Source organism: Empidonax traillii, unplaced genomic scaffold, assembly GCF_003031625.1.
Source record: "Empidonax traillii isolate 1590-97213 ecotype Southwest subspecies unplaced genomic scaffold, ASM303162v1 scaffold103:size1334136, whole genome shotgun sequence".
Taxonomy (NCBI): Eukaryota; Metazoa; Chordata; class Aves; order Passeriformes; family Tyrannidae; genus Empidonax; species Empidonax traillii.
Window position 1 is genome coordinate 93,628 of NW_020955296.1, and position 17,850 is coordinate 111,477.

Consider the following 17,850-nt stretch of genomic DNA (forward strand, 5'->3'; position numbering starts at 1 on the left):
TAAAACAAATCAAAACCAAAAAAATGTTTCAAAAAAACAAGCAGAATCTGCTATGCAGCCAAATACATTTCAAAAAGCAGTTTAACTACAGCACAGGCACCTTTTTGAGTGTAGGTGTTTAAAAAAATTCTCATTACCTTCTACCAGCAAGGTCCTGTACAAACCAGTTTTTCTATACAACATACTTGTAGTTTTATATCACTCTCCTTAAACATCTTCTGTGACACCTCTTTCTTTTCTGTTTTTTCTTTGTTAATTTCACTCTTAAATTACATCCCTCTAATCAAGGTAAATACCATTCCTCAAAAGAAATGCTATTCAGAGCATAATTATGGTCTACAAAATTACTGATCCATAAAATCTCCCTTGGAACACCAAAACACCTTTCTTTGCTTTTATAAATCGATGCCAATGAAGCAGCCAACCGGCCACAGAGATTTCATCCACAGCCTTTGAAGAACTTATGGTTTGGTGTCTTATCTGTCTGCTTAGGCACTCTTCCCATATTTATCATGTTAATCACCCACTTCAGAAATAATGGATGTAGGCCAAGGACAAAATGTTGGTCAGTAAACTTCAGTGAATGCAGCGGTACCAGAAAACAACCAGTAATACAATGCAGTGCTGTGATGTTAAACCAACCTCAAAAGCAAAGCTTCTACAGTTAGCTGAAAAAAAAAAGAATTCTAAACTTTTCTTAGAAAGTGTACGTACTACCTTGCATCAGAGATGCACACTCTCCCACCCATGTAGCTGACCTTTATTCAACTCCAATTTGCTGTCTCTCAGTGATGCAGAGTATAAACTATAAGCTGGTATTTAAAATCATCTGCTGTAAAAAACCAGTAAAATCTTACAGCCTTTCAATGTGAATTCCTTTAATGGATGATACTGTTATTTTTTCCTCCATGTGGAAGGGTTTTTTTGAGAAGTTACTGTTTTCATTTTAGGAGTTGTACCATGTCAATTTTGGTCAACACAAAAAGTTTATTGGATACTGGAATATCTATTTCTTTGCAGAGAAAAAAAAATCCCAGATTTGTTCACTCCTGTAACTCTGTATATTTAAGAGAAAGAGTTCATAGACTGATTTGTCAGCTGCACAAAAGCCCTTAACTGATGAAAGAACTAGGTAAAAGGCAGCTTTAGGACCAGTTTTGCACTAGTCAGAAACCAAGTCAATACCAGATATAAGCAAGAGTAGCCATCGCGCTATTCTGAAATCCACCAGCCTGTTTTTGTCACTCCAGCACACCGATCCTGAGCCAATACGGGCTCCAAGGCACCTTGGTAAAATTAAAAATCTCAGGGACGTCATTTACTGACCACACAGGTAAGAACATTAAACAGGGGTACAATGAAGAGCTATATTTCTCCCATAAAAATGTCATTTTAACAGCCTGCACAGAATGCCTTTGACTCAGTCTTCAGCTCATGCTGAACCTGTTTTCTTCTCTTTAGACAATTCTTTAATGGCCTTCAGCTCAGCTTCAGAGAACTTAGGGGTCACTGCCACATTGTCATAGTCAAATTCTTCATCAAGTGAGAACGGTTGAACATCATCCCCCAGTAGCTGTAATGAGAAAAACCAGATACATAAATAATATTGCTGCAAGTGATAATAGGGGAGCTTAAAATATAAACTTCTAATTAATATTTAATTAAACTATTTTTTCTGACTCTAACACTCTCAGCTGATTAAGCTCTTTTTAAGTAAAAGAATAAATTCAATTATTCAATTTGACCTAATTTAAGCCATTTAATGTGCCCCATTTGTACTGCACTGTATCTGAATGAATATCATTAACTAATTTTGCTCAAGGCAAGGAATCTAAAAACCACCCTAGCACACATCTATTATATTCCTGCCACTTGTAGCAGCCAGGCTGTGGGGATATGAACATGTTATGTGAAGCTACATTTAATTTCAAAGACAGATTCCATATCCTTAAAATTTGGGCTAGTACTACGTAAAGCTTCAGCATACATACATCTGATACTAATGCAACATGATTCCCAGAACACAGTTTCAGCAAAGGAAAGACCTGAAATGAACAAAATGACAGATAATCAATTTTCAGACTCCAGTAATTTCTTTTCACCATCTCATAGATATGCAATTGGCTGGTTTGTATTTCTTGCATGGTGAACATAAGAATCTTGCTGCATTTGCCAATATGTGCTTTGTTGACATATTGTATTGCATTTTATTGCTTCTGGTTGAAATATCTTAGAATAAACACCCTGACTATAAAATAAAATAATGAAAACGAATAACTATGGCAGGCCCTATGCTGATAAGAAACTGCAGGGGGTCACAACAAAAAAGGTTTATGGTAAGCAGTTATATAAAATGAATTTCAGGACAACACAGGAGACACATCCTCACTACTAAAACTAAACAGGAATGCTCCCTATCCTATGAGAAGTTAATATAACACGTCTAGAAATGTGTTTCAGAGATTTAAGTACTTCAGCACCAAATCAGCAAAAGATTTAAACATATGCTTATTTTTTCAAGCTTATGATGAATCCTTGGTGAAGCCAGTGACTAATGACGTATTGAAATTGAGAAAACACGTTTCTTGTTTGCTGACAGGCAGGAAGAACACTCAGCATCTTACGGTGACTGCTCAGTATCCTGCACAATTTGATGTGACACTTTGTAAGAAGTGGCACTGACACAGCTAATGCCACAGTCAGAGAAGTGGTAGCTGGATTCCTCTCTGGTGGCCATGCACCTGATAGACATGGCAGAGACAATCTGGGTAATATCTACATCCTTTATTAATAAACTTTAATGTTGCCTGAATGATCAGAGAATAATTTTGTTGGGGTTGTATAATTTTATAAATCATCTGTATTGCTTAATTTTCTAGGGACCTGTCTTACCCTGGCTTAAATAGATGATTGAGCATATAATGGATGCATGATGATGGAGCATATAAATCATCCTAGATGCAGACCTGTAGACCATGGGTATTTATAATGGAAAAAACTTTGTAGATAGAGTTGGCCTGGAAAACAGTATTCATTCTGCTTGCAACGATTATCTTCTTTATGTCCGTGGACTATCACAGGTAAACCATCATTAACTTTTATAAATAGCACATTTGAAGTATGTTTACATAAGATAAAGCCTGAACACAAGCTTTCATTCCCATTACAGCAGAGGTCAACTCCTTGACCTCCACACAATATTCATTTTCATTTTTCATTTTTTCATTTTTTTCATTTTCATCTTTTTCACAGGCAGAGACTCCTGGAATTCTTTGTAAAGTCAGTGAAGTCACCAGTAATTGGGTAAAAAATGGTACCAGCAATGAGCATTCTACAACCCGTCTTTCATTTCCAGAAACCCAAAACAGTCTTCTAAAATACAATGCAAGGCACAAATACTTTCCAGTTAGTTTGGTTGTGACAATATTTGTTACCACATTGTGCTACTTTTGGCTGGGGTAGAGTTTATTTTTATTCACAGAGGATGGTATGGGGCTGTGTTTTGGATTTGTACTGAACGCAGGGTTGATAATACAGAGATGATCTTGTTAATGCTGAGCAGGGCTTACACAGAACCAAGGCCTCTTCTGCTTTTGGTATTGCCACACTGGGGAGTGAGTTGGGGGTGCATGAGAGGTTGAGAGGAGACACAGCAGGGACAGCAGACTCCAACTGACCAAAGGGATATTCCAGACCCTATGGCATCACACTCAGTATATAAAGTGGGGGGGAGAAGGAAGAAGGGAGGGCATTTAGAGCAATGTCATTTGTCTTCTCAAGTAACTGTTAACATCTGATGTGCCCCTGCTCTCCTGGAGGTGGTTGAACACCTGCTTTCCCATGGGAAGCAGTGAATTAATTCCTTATTTTGCTTTGTTTGTGTGCACAAGCTTTTGCTTTCTCTGTTACACTGTCTTTATCTCAACCCATGAGTCTTCTACCTTATCCCCTTCTGATTCTCTACCCAATCCTACTGGTGTGAGAGTGAGTGAGTGGCTGCTTGGGGCTTGGTGTCTGCCTGAGGTTAGACCATGACTCATATCTATAGGTAACTAAGCTAAGAAGAGTTTAAACTACATAAAGCCTTCATAGAGTTTCTACAAAAGCAACTCTATTTTCCTCTACCAACATAGTTATGGAAAGTACACACACATTCACTATGACTTTGTGTTGACCTTCATGTAATTCCAGGAAACATTTTATGTAGATACAGAGAAATAGTGGAAAAACTTTTGTTTACAAAACTCAACCCCAAAATGCTGACTGAAATTAGACGACAAAATAGAACACACCCAACTTCACCCCGTTAACAATTTTTCTGTTACCCACTCATTGCACATTTGAAAAGTTTATCCACACTGAATATTTTTCAGTGTGCTCCATCTCTCAAATGAATACTCAAAGCAGTAGGGATTCCGTTCTTGCTTCTTCTCTGAAGAAGCCATCGACTTCAACCTTCCTTGTAGACAAGTAATCTAAAACTTTTATACTACAAAGTGGAATTTTGATGTATTTCAAAAGAAAAACATTTTACAATAGAACACCAAATCCTCTGAGCTGATCAAGTTATTATCTTGTTATTCTTGCCTAAGGAGCTGAGAGAAATATGTGAATTTCAGGTGTCTAATTTAACATCTAATTGAAATCTTTTTGAAAGCTCTCTGGGAATAGAATCCTGCTCTAATAGAAAACTTCCAGTTTGCTTAAGATTGCTTCTGTGATTTACTCTCTGAAGAAAAAATCACTTTCATTTACCGTTCCTGCAATTCCAAATTAAAGTGGGAAAAGAATGTAATAGTCATATTAATAACTGAAGTATTTTGCTAGTGGCTGTTTTACAAAGAAATATTGTAAATAAAATACCTTAAAGTTGACATTTTCAAAAGTCTATTAATAACTGGCAACTCAGTTCTTTTATTAATCTGAGTGGAGTTACAGTTAACTGAACAGCCTGTCTCTGTCCTTCTAAAACTTGTATTTCTGTGTAATTATGGCATCTATGATTCACTTGGTCAAATTATGCAAAGTATGCACATTCACTCACCAATGATTTCATTGCATACTCATGGGAAAACTCACTAGTTTACTGACAATAAATAAAAAAAAAGCTGGGGGGAAGGCATGTATGCTATGATCTCATATAAGCCTAATATATATACTGGGGTACGCGGGAGAAAAAAGTTTGTCTTGAGCTTGGGGACTGGAAGTCAATAAATCTTGACCAGTTTTCCACTTCTGCTTCATCATTCTGGACAAGTCATTCAATCTTTGTGTCTTTACTGGCCTCTGAGAAGACATTACTCTTCCATCTTTGTTCACTTAGTCGATCCTGTCTTTAAGTTCTTCCGTTATTGTTGTGTCTATGCACAGCATGCAGCAGAAACAAACCTCAGTCGAGGCCTATCAGTAAGACCTTAAACCAAAGGAACTCAATGGAAGCTTTATTTTAGGTGATAGATACTGCCATGCCACAGATAAAGATAAAATGACAGGCATGGTAAATACTTTTTTGAATGCTGAAACTAAAGATAAAAAAAAAAAAAAAGGAGGATAGAAGGGTAGAATTCTTCTTTCCTAAGCCCAGCCATCTAAAAATTAGGTTTCTAGATTAAGGTAGTCAATTAGCCAAAAATGGACCAGCCAGAGCTTGTGGATGGAGATATATTACATCTTATGACAAATGCCTACAGCAAATGGGATGAATCACTTCCAGGAGTTGCTTATCTCTGCCTCTTGATGACTGAAGGGCTAAATTAGACTGCATTTAAAGCTGAAGTTAGGTGAGATGAATCCCACTTGGAACGCAAGTTTATATTGAGTAGATGGAAAATATGCATCAACTGCACTCGTGTATGCAGGGAGGGAAATAAGAACAAATAAAGACCCTAGGAAGCAGGCATTAAGACATAAAAAAAGCTATGATGTTTTTTATAAAAGAAAGTATATAGAAGAAATAAAGGAGAGAATAAATTTCTGGGTAGGGAAGGAAAGTGTTCTACGATAATGTACTTCAACCATCAAGTGCATGCTGGTTCAAACTGCAGTGGCCTGTGGGAGGTCATGTATGCTGCTCTGTCAATACTGAAATCCTGTAATATGTGTATGTCTAAAGTGAAGAAAGAAAGATGAAAGAACATTGGTGGACAACACAAATAATTTGCTATGTCGTTCACTAAGCCACTTCCGAACAGCTTTCGACAGGGAAACATTTTCGGGGAGACAAGTTGTTCTTTAACAATTAGCCGGGTTATAAACTGGGTCTTAGCAGAGCTTCATTTTTTAAACTTTCCCCACCAATACATTCAGAGATACACACCTTACCCTGAAGTGCCTCACAAGTGTTTCCACAGCACAGACATTTGACATGTTGCTATTATTCATATGGAATGGTCTCCCATTCTCTAAGAAAACCAATTAGACAGCCACATTCTGTTGCCCTTCCCTAACAGAGTTGTTTTGATGGACAGAGAACAGTCTCATTTCAAAGCAGAGATGTCTCCAGGGAAAATATTTTTCTCTTTCTAAACTAGTTCTGCCATAAGCAATGCAAGACTTAATTTTCAAGGCAATGACAATTTGAAGCACTGAGGGATTTTCAAAGGGACCAGTTCAGTCTTGACAGTTCTAAAAATCAGGCCACAGTTATATTATCTAAATGAAGACGCAAATATGTTTATAATTTAGGGATAAAACTGCCTTCATCTTAAGTAGCCTGGCATTAACCAAACGGTTGTGAAAATTGTAAATCCTTCTTTTTGAAAAATACAGCAACTCTTAACCAATGTAATAATATTCAGTTTCTTTCATAACCTAACTTTTCCTCAATGGACATGAATTTTGCATGCAGTGGGATCCTTATCTATTTTTCATGAGTTATAGTTTAAAGAATCTTATGCAGTCCTTTATGAACATTGCAGGCTGCTACAAACTTCCTTCTTCTTCGGTTTTATACAGAAGTTATCAAATGAGAAAGCTATAAAACCTCATTCTAGGTTTTTTTGTTGTTCTTTTTTTTATTTTGTGTGCCAACAGATATATCTCGAGTCAAAAACCTTGAATTGTGTCAGTCCTTAGGGAAAAGAGTGAGTATTTTTATTCACATAATGGTGGGCATTAAAGCTTGAAAGGTCATTTTAGTACATATACTTTTTCCCAAAGCAGACTTGTTCCTTATAGTAAAGGGTTTATTGCAAGGAACTAAACACAATTGAGCTCAGGAAAGGAGGCACCATATGCATTGCTATAACACCAAACCTGCATTGGTAATACGTCATTTATAAACCTGATTTAAGCCTCATGGGAACATCAATAAGCACATGAAACTATCAAAACTGGTCCATTTTAGCTGGAAGCTAACTTCAGCTTCTATCACAATGATAAGGCAGGGGAAAGGAGTGGTGAAGAATTCTCTGCAATAGAAACATCCCCAAAAGTTAATGCTCACACTGACTATTTGGATAGGAAGCTTAATGACTTAAAATAAGCCTGTGAGCAATCCACACCTTCTGTTGCTCTTTGAAAAGAAATGAAATTCTGAAGGAAAGTGGCAATTCTAAATTAAAGCTTGTACTGACTGTGTGATTAAAAGTCTCGCAGTCCATAAAGCAAACCTCTCCACACCAGACCTAGACAATGCAGACTCTCAGCATCTTGCTACTACTCATTTCCAAGGGAAATATCAATTCTGACTAGAATATATTCTAAACCCTTTTTTTTTCTGAAGTGTCATGTTAAAGGGACCATTCACTACCTCCTTATTGCAGAAAATGATTCCTATATTAAGCCAAAGAGAACTGCAGAATGCCATGAGATCACTGGAAAATTAAATGGCCCATCATTCTGCATAAGTAAGAATTTGTTAAAAGGTCAGGAAGTGCAAGAGTTTACTTGAATATTCCGTGAGTTAAATAAATTCAATATTAAAAAGCCCATGTAGCATTTGAAGTATTGAAATACACATTTTGAAACTGTAGGATTATATAGTAGCAGTGTGAGAGATTTAAAATAGAGAGTTTATCTCAATTCTTAATGTATTTAAGAATTCATTATTAATTTAAAAATCACTAATATGACTTGTTAACTCACAGCAGCTCCACACACTCCATCTATATCCCTCTGTTCTTGTGAAAATAACATTAGAAGCTAACAGGAAAAAAAAAGTACCCCAAGCCCCTAGTGTTTAAACAAATAAATTTGACCTCATACCTCTTGGGGTTTGCTGTCCAACGGCTGTGGAACTGACAAGGTTCTAAACTTCAGTTGAATAGGCTTATCAAACATGGGTGTACAGTAAGTCACTGTCTGTTCCACCTCTCCTGGGAGAACTAATGACCCTGCTGAATAAAAAATAATCAACATTAACCTTCCAGTCAACGTATAAATTAGCAAAATCTTATTACAATCCTGTACTGCTCAGAACACAGGCAGACTCTTGTTAGACTAAGTGTGCTGTACTTATTGTTGCATAAGCTATTGTTAAAACAGATCCATGCAGTCCTGAGCTACAATCTAGACAGAAATACTATACTAAGCAAAAATCAAGGTAGCTCTTCTTTCTTGAGGATGCTGCATTAAAAATCTGGATGTAGATGCTTTTAAACTCAGAGAACGCTTGGGATTACACCCATTTCATTCATAACAAAGATGGAAGGTCCTGAGCAGACACCTCTGCAGTAGAAGTTATAAAATACCTCATCTGCCATTGACTGGCCAGGTAGGCTCACTCATTTCTCATTTTCTAGAGCTTCACCACCTGTACACTAGGCATTAAGAATCATTGCAAAGCATCTTAATATGATTCTCCCAAAATATTAACTAAAAATACCTGGTAGAAATAATAATATTTCCCACTACAGTGCCAGATGACTCTCTTGTCCAAGGATATTTCATGGATGTTTTTTCCTCCCTAAACTTTCCAAAAAGAGGTACTTGAGAGGACTTCTCCATATCTGGGATAGAGCAACATGTAACCTGTCCATGCAGGCAGGATTTGGCCCACAGTTCACAAATGCACAGCCTTTGTGAATCACTCTTCCTTTACAAACTTAAGCAAAACATTCCTACTGGGAACAGTGGGTTTGCATTCTGTGACAGATCAGAAAGATATGCCTTAGGTTGAGAAATATCTTTTAACATGAATCAATCTCACTCTGCTACAGCACAGATGTGTCCATCTCATCTCAGTAATGTTTTTATGAAAGAACTTAAGGGGACCATATGTTTTGCAATTTAGTCAAAGGATTATGTAAATCTACCTGCTATTTTTTTCCATCTGATACACAAGTTTCTTTACAGTTTTATACTACATTTACATTCCTCTTGAAATCTCAGAATAAATTTTCAAAGCATTGCTTAAATGTTAGTTAATGGAACCAATAAGAGGACACAGAGATGCAGGGTGGAAAGGATGAAGTCACTATTTAACTCTACCTACACAATTTTACCACAGTACTGGAGTTATGGACCTCTCATTCTTCTGCGAATCTGCATTTGAAAATAATTATTTCCTAGCTAGGCCTTTGTAAAAAAATCCATGATCAAATTCTTAATTCAGCTTTCTTCTGGGAATAGTGTACTATTTCAAAGCCAACAGGGTTTGGAATTGCAAAGTAGAACGTTTTCTTTTAAAAGGAGTTGAATTAATTCCCTTGGGCATTTCATTCCTGGATTTTTGTTTCTTGGTTCCTATCCACACGTAAGTGGTTTCGTTTTCATACCTATTCTCTTGGTTGTGTATGTCAATCTCTAGCCACCTATGTGCTTTGAGTACTTAATGTCAGCATAACGTCTGTTCTGCTTCTGCACCAGTTATATGGCAAAGCTTCCTGAAAAGCGCAGCGCAGTCCACAGGTATCTACGCTATGTCTTCACATGCTCTGCAGCTCCTTTTTTCATAATCTGGGTCAAAACTATTTGTAGGACAGACGGAAGATGAGAATGCTCATTGAAAGACATGGCATCTTCCACTATTGTTTCAAACGTGCACCCTAATTCTATACCCTCACTAAATTAAAGGAAGTCTGGACATGAAGAGGTTTGTATCACCTCCTGATATAAACACTGGTTCTTTCTGTGCTAAAAGCTTCTCCCCCTCAACAGACCAATCTGGAGAGAGAAGATGAGGAGGAAGCACTGTTATGCAACAGTCTGGCAAGGGCTCAGAAAGATAACTCTTAAGAATTAGGACAACAGAAGGAAATTTATTTTTGCTTTTAGCGAGAAGTGCTTGTCATACTCAGAATGTCAATTCCACTTTTTAAGGCTTGTTAGAAATGCAAATAATGTTTCAAATTCCCTTCAATCACCCCATAAGAATGTAATCAACCTTTGTTTGCCAGTAGACATGCCAGAAATGAGCTTTGTCTCTCTCTATCCTGGCTGTGTTACAGCATATGAAAGTCTAATTGGTAAATGCTGCTTTCCCTGATAATGTTTAATAAAGAAACTCCTTCAGAGAGAAAAATTAGAGAGTTTTGACAGTCCTTCTCAGTGGGAGAACCCAAAGGAACTCCAGGCTATTGTAAGTTCTAGCCAGTACCTCACAGCTTGTTTAGGCTGCTGCTACAGCACTACTGGATGATGATCCTAATTAAGCTGCTAATTATGTTCTCTGTGGAGGTGATTAATTAGCAACAGGAAAGCCTTGGATACTGCCAACGGCATCATATATAGAGATAACTGAACAGGTAGTGATATAAAAAAAACTGAGAAGACATTTTGAATTGCACATCTCATATCATGAAGAATCAAGTCCCTGGATGATATTGCAGTGAACACCGATGATTTTACTCAAGTCCAGCATACTTTAATGAGGGCACATTTGGAAACTGACCAATTCTCTTTAGTCACTCCCCCTCGCCAAACCAGAAAGTGATTATTTAATCTGTCAACAGTGCTGAGTTGGACTTTTTGCTTATTGGGTACCATTAATTATAGGCATAGGAAAAAAATCTACTGGCACAAGTCTGCTTTGAACTTCCAAGAGTAAAGAAGTTCAAAGTCTTGTCTATATCTTTAACTTTACAGTAGCCAAACAGTGCCCAAATATATATGCACTGACACAGATTTTACCACTTTCAGACACTACATTTCACAAAAATGCTGTTGATGGGGAGCTGAGAAGGGAGGCAATGATAACAAAAAAAGCTTAAAAGCTAAATTTTGCAGTCTCCTCTGATTCTCATGCTTCAGGCTGTTAGTCCCAAAGAGTTGCCTAGTGTGAAATCATCTCAAGGCAGTGTTAAATGGATTGCAGAGACTGGAGGAGAAAAACAAGAAAGGGATTCAGCAGCTGGGGGTAGCCTCATACTTAGAAAAATCCACCTAATTCAACTCTCAATCATCTTCCTCAATCTGATTTTTCTGGAGGTCAGCATAGACTCAAAATATAAATGAAAAAGGCACAGGTTATGAAAAATAACATTGGTATAATTTGCCTAAAGAATTATTTAATTAATCAGTAGTTATGCTTGGCCTCAGCTTCAAAGTAACTGAGTCAATTGGGTTCTCCTCAGCCTCTGTGGGATTACAGACAACCAGGACCTTGAAAACATCAATTTGCAGTAACTCAGTGTTCCAAGATGGATTATGATGAGACTCTGACACCCTTGCCTATGCAGTCTCACCCATACATTTAATTAGTCCTGTTGTAATTTTAATTAATTTAATTTTAATTTTCTCTTGTATTTAAACAATAGCACACTCCAGGTCTCTAGATATGCTTTTTACATATTTCATACTTTATAGAAATATTACCTATTGTTACCTAACTACCCTTCAAGCCCTGCAGCAAGAGATTTGTAACCAGACCTGGAAAGGAATTCTGTTGCCCGAACACAGAGCAACACAGGCGCTAGGTATTCTCCATCTATCCCTGGAGAAAGCCTGATATCTCTATTGTTGCCTTAAGCAACTTACAGTTACAGATGAAATGCAGTGAGAAAGAGCGATTAAACAGTTCACCATACACACGCTCTCTATACATGATGCATTAAAGCTACAGTTTATAGTTTAGGGCAACAATTTTACTTTGCCAATCAGGGTTTACTGTGCCAAAGTCCCACAAGGCAAAGCATTGCCCCGGTTTCAGGCTTTCAGCCCAGTGCTGTCAAAGAAAAACAGCCACAATGAATTTGCATGTTGGCCAACTCTATGGGCTGGTTTTTTATTTGTAAGAAGCAGCTGCATGCATTCACACCCTAAAAGACATTGAACTTTGCAAAATAAATCAGAAAAAGAAAAAAAAGCCACTAGAATGACTTTTCCAGGATATCTCCCAAACAGGACTAGTTTATATGACATATTTTAACACCTATTTTCTATCATGCTTTTCACACTGTCAACTTTGAGCCACTTGCCCCTAAGTGTGAATATTTATTATATTAATGTACAGTTGCTAACTTAGCTAACTGATCTGCCCTTTAAAGCTAAATGAAGCACAGAGATACTGAACTGTTGTCAATCACAAGCAGAGATAAAAGCTTGTGGCAATTACACTAGCAAGGTATGATATTTTTTACCGTGTAAAAAAGAATACAATATTTTTTAGCTTGTTTTTGCCAATATGAAGTCTTAAATCAATCATTTGTTCTGACATATAGGTGGCAGCATTTACAAATGCCAACAAAAGAATGTCTTTCAAATTTGCGTCACACTTTGCCTCATTTATAAACTAACTGGAATTCTTCAGAATTAATCCTTATTAAGGTAGTCAATAGGGATATTATTTTAGATTACTTTATTATTGTAAACAATAGAAGTGACACCATTTTACATTGTAAATTGCATTTTGTTGCTATGGTTTCCAAAGGAGTAAAATTTTACCTCTCTTATTATAAAGCCTTTCAAGTGGATTTTGACATGTAAGACAACCATCAAGCTATAAGTGCTATTTTCTGCACTTAGGAGTCAAGGGAAATTTTTTACCCTGACTCAACAATTATCTCCACTGAAGAAGCCCCGGGCAAAACCCAGGCTGAGCGTTTCCCAGGTATAAATTTGGATGCTGTTGGCTTTCCTTACAGAGTTTAAAAGGAATAATAAATTTCTGGCTCTACACTGTTTCCATGCTATAAAATACAATCTAAATGCTTAATGTTGTGATGAGTCTTGCTGATCCAGTTTCTTTCTGCACTAAGGCAAGTCTGCCTCAAATTTAGTGTGTTTTACTAGGGGTTTCTAAATGTATGTGATTTTTACTCTTGCACAGACACAAATACACAGAAATGACACAAAAGCTGGAGAGAGGCAAGGCCTGTCACCATTCCAAATGTGACAAGCTATCCCCCAGCTCTAGCAGAGCTCTTCTATCCTCACAGTTCCACTCGGTATCTTAGAGTTGATCTTAATTCTCAGCAACCAATTTGTGGCCTGTTTGGAACTTGCAATGCCTAACAATACTTTGATGAACTAGACATAGACAATTATCATTTCATTATGACACAAGTGAAATGTTTATGCTTACACTGGTAAGCTCCAGGATCTTTTTAATAGATATTACCAGAACTTAAGACATAAACACAGAACAGTGGTCTATAAAGGGAAAAACAGGCACCTATGAACACTGCATTCAAAAGAAATCTTTGATGTCTGTACCTGATAGAACACTGCTATCTTCCTACCTCCTTTCTGAAAAGTCTAGCTTGAAAAAATAATATTTGCTGTAAACCTGACTTATGTTTATTAGGTTTATTATTTTCTTATGAGATACTAGAAGTCTCTAAGCCCTCTGACTTCATAGGACTTCTGCATATACAGAAAGACTAATCAAATCTTGACTGTGAGAGTGGACAGACCAATCAAATGGCAATGAGTAAGAAACCAAGGATCAAAGTTCTGCTCGGTAGCAGCTTCTGTCAGTGACCTCAAGCACATCCCTTAATTTGTGTGGCTTGGTTTCTTTATACAATCACACATATAGATGAGGAAAATTATTTAAACACTAAAAGAGTGTCAATTCTGGTGGCCATAAAGACCACACAAGGACCTATGAAAGACAAATAGCTATAGACATTAATATTTAATTTATTTTTTGGAGGTGGAAGAGTTAAAATTATTATAGATGTGGAACAATTCAAGACAACTCAAAATGCTCATAATTGGAACTCTTAAAGAACTTCATTGTGAATTCAAAATTAGTCTCATACATTTTAAGCCTGGGATGGAATCATTTTAACAGGTAGGGACAAAATTTTCATTAAATACTTCCACTTTACAGAACTATCTCTTAGCACCCAATTGCTTCGTAAAAAACTTTTGTAATCAAAATAATTTCAATACAAAACAGAATTGCAGAAAAATTCAGAAATGTTGCTAACAAGAAGTGTTCTGCACTTCTAAAAATCTTGACAAAAATAACTATTCTCAAGGACATGGTTTAATAAATATTCCTTTTAATTTACTTTCTCATTACCTCTTAAAGAGTGAGGAAATTAGTACTTTAATTTGGGGAATTGGGGCCATGTGGGGAATTTTCTAGCAATAGAAGAACTGAGGAACATCCTCGCTTTTAGAGAAGAAAGAATTCTTTAATTAATGTTCATACTCTTGCATTCAAAGAAACATGTTCATGTTCATGTTCATAATCTTTAATCATGTTCATACACTTGCATTCAAAGACAGAAAATGACAGTGAATATGGAGGGGGGAACCTACCACGGCACATCTCTTCATCAGAGTCTATATCTTCCCAATCTAAGTACTTGTCCACCTGCTGTAAAAAATCCAAATTGGAAAATAGATTAAAATGTATTAATTCCATTCCTTTTAGTACAACATAGAGTAAAGTAAAAACACATTAAATTGTCTGCTTCATCTTCTCCATTCTCCCCTGCGTTTTTCCAAGAAAGCGTATGAATTTTCTCTGAAACGCATAACCCAAAGGAAATACTTTTAGGTATAGGCAAAGAATTGCTGCCAAAATTGCTGCATACCAATGTAAGAGATGGGAAAGAAGCTCAAGCTGTACAGCAACTTTTTCAGGAACTCAGTGGAAAGATGGAGAAGTAAAATATTTTCATGGGAAAAAGATAAATGATAAGTTACTATGCAATTTTGCAAATTCACTTCATATGGCACAGAGTACATTCTGGAGGCAAACTAGAGCTTGATCCTTCTGACACTAATGGTGAACTGACTGGGAAGTAAAAAACCTAAGAATAATTAAATTTCAAGTATTTCATGTGGGGCATTGCTCTACTGTTTTTTTTTTAGACTGATGTCGCTTGAAAATAGTCTAAACTACCTAAAACGTACCACAAGAAGAGGCATTTGTCATTTAAAGTATCACTTTGAATGGATGCACAGGGTGACAGTAAAAGGCCTTTCCCAGCCTACATGTAAATAGTGTTACCATGGAGGATTTACGATATGCACTGAGTTGTCTTCTGTGTTTCTATGAAGTAATTAGAAATGCTCTTAGATAATTTTTATCAACCTGATTTGACAACATTCTCATCAAGAGTTACATAACCCTTACACTTTAAAAGTACATACTAACATTTGAAAAAAATTCGTATTTCTATCATTGTTCTTTCCCATAGATGGGAAAGAAATACATCAACAAATTGCAAGTAATTCTTAAGTTAATAAAGCAAAAATCATTCATCATTGTCTGCAAGTAGATAGGCAGAAATACCTACATGCACAAACCAGAACCAAAGTAAGTCAAATCTCGTACTGATTTACAAACACAGTTCATTGAATCACACAATCGGTAAGGTTGGAAAAGACCACTCGAGGTCACCTTGAATAACTTCCCTGCTCAAGCAATGTCCCCTAGAACACATTACTCAAGATGGTGTTCAGATAACTTTATATATGTTGTATATAAAAATGTTTAAGAAGTGAATGCAATGCTTCTGAAAATAGAACAGATGCAGGTATTTCCCTGAAAACCTAAACAGGACCAGTTCCAACTGAATCAACTGGAACAACAATGTAAGTAACCATAACATGCCTAAAAAGCAGCATTTAGAGTAGTACTGTTTTCAACAGCATTTTTTTCCCCTCTTTCCTTTCCTCAGGACAGGCTTAAAGGTTACAGTGGTCAATTTACCCTATTACAGCCTCCTCCTGCTACTACAGTAGCAATTTTTCTGATGCATTCTACTATCACTGTATTTGTTTCTTAAACTGCAAATGTGGCAAAAATGTGCAGCCATGTCTGAAGCCTTTTTTTAGATAAAAGGACAAGCATTAGGATGTTCCATTACAAAAAGGATAAGGAAATTTACACATTGCTTTATGGGGCAGAAAGACAATTTAAAGTGGCTAAAGAGACCCAAAGACAGACTATCCCAAGGAAGCAACATTATTCTTCATGAAAAAAAATGTTTAAAAGAATCTTGTCACTATTATTACACAATTAACTGACAGAATGTGATTGTTTTAAAAGCCTTGTTTGATTCCACCTCAAAGCCATGTCCTAGTGGGGGGGGAAATGGCATTCTGTGCTCTTTGACTGAGGCCTGGCAGGCCCACCATTTGAAGACACTTAAGTGTGTTGCTCTGTGTATTGCACAAAAGGACCTGCTACTTCTTTTTTAATAAAAAGTTTAATGAAGGGAAATTTTGACTACGGACTAGATCACAGCTTTGTTACTTGCTATTCAGGCAGGAGAGCAGAAGTTCTTAACAAATTGACTCAGATTTCCATCTTGCTCTCTCCAGATGATGTCTGTTGTTTTCTTGTCCCTACACATTAAATCCCTAATCTCATATGTTTCAGAAGATTAAAAATGCCTCTGGCCTGCCTACTGTTTACTTAGGCATCTGAAGTAATCCAGCTTTGGTAACACAGAACTCCATACGTCCTAAAATCTACAAGGAACAAAATAAATCTCTACATGCTGGCATCCATACTCACAAGATTTCTTTTCCTTTTTGCCAACCTCTACTGCTAACTGCAGTCTTCAGTGAAAGCATCACATGGCTCATTGCAGGGCACCTTATTTATTAGTTGGATTATGGCAGCTCTTCAGCAGGGCAAATGCCACTGACAAACACGATCCCTGCAGGTGCCTCTCTAAGCATTAAACGCTTACACAGTATTTCAAATATTTGCCTCAGATCAGATAAATACCACTAGCCTCTAACATTTGAACAGTTTATCTCTTCATATTTTCATCTCTTTGAATGCGGTGCCTGCCCACATGGACAGTTGTAACTCCTTACCTCATTCTCATTTGGCATCTGTGATGGAAGAGAAACCCACATTTCTTTGCTTCTTTCAGGTGAGCCATTCTGTTCGTTTCTTTTTGATAATTCAGAAGTAGAAAATATTTTTCTTAAGGAGTCCACTTTATTTCCTTGAATTGTCTTCCCCTCTTTCTCTGCAAGGAGAATCACACCAGATCAGATAACATAATGCACTACCCAAGAAAAAGAAAAACATGTATTTCATTAGATCTAATACTGACTTATTTTACACATTCACTTTTCCTCTCATGCTCAGAGCTTCCACGTGCAACATAAACAAGTATTTTGCAGCCTTTATCATAAAACCGAATATTCAGTTTGAACTTCAAGTGCATACAGTATCACCTGTTCCTCCATACTGAAGACTTAATTGTCTCAAAAGCTTATGCAATATACAGAAAACTTTAATCAACCAAGAGCTGAAATAGCCAAAAAAGCAAGACAATAGAGTTACAACTTAGCTTTTATTCTAAAACTTTATTTAAATCTCTCTGAATTCTGGACAAAATGGCACATAGCATTTGTGCCCATGTCTTCAGCTGACACTGCAAACACCAGCATACATGAAGAGAGTCTCTTCTTTGAGACACCACTATACACCAGCCCAATGGCAACTGCACACAGCTATTTCAGATGTACACTTTCAGCATTAGG

General features: G+C 36.8%; 1 protein-coding gene across 2 annotated transcripts in view; it reads right to left on the reverse strand.

Annotated features, from left to right (window-relative positions):
* Positions 1-969: 969 nt before the first annotated feature.
* CUNH11orf74 (chromosome unknown C11orf74 homolog) overlaps positions 970-17,850 on the reverse strand; it is a 41,980-nt gene continuing 25,099 nt past the window's right edge. Inside the window, exons 3-6 of one of the 2 annotated variants that reach the window (XM_027882218.1) lie at positions 17,173-17,330; positions 14,653-14,710; positions 8,206-8,324; positions 970-1,573 (exon numbers count right to left, since the gene is read on the reverse strand). In XM_027882218.1, coding sequence (XP_027738019.1) covers positions 1,433-1,573; positions 8,206-8,324; positions 14,653-14,710; positions 17,173-17,330 — 476 coding nt within the window. In that variant the 3' untranslated portion in view covers positions 970-1,432. Of the gene's footprint in view, positions 1,574-8,205; positions 8,337-14,652; positions 14,711-17,172; positions 17,331-17,850 lie in introns of both variants that reach the window. The other variant, XM_027882217.1, reaches the window with a different exon arrangement.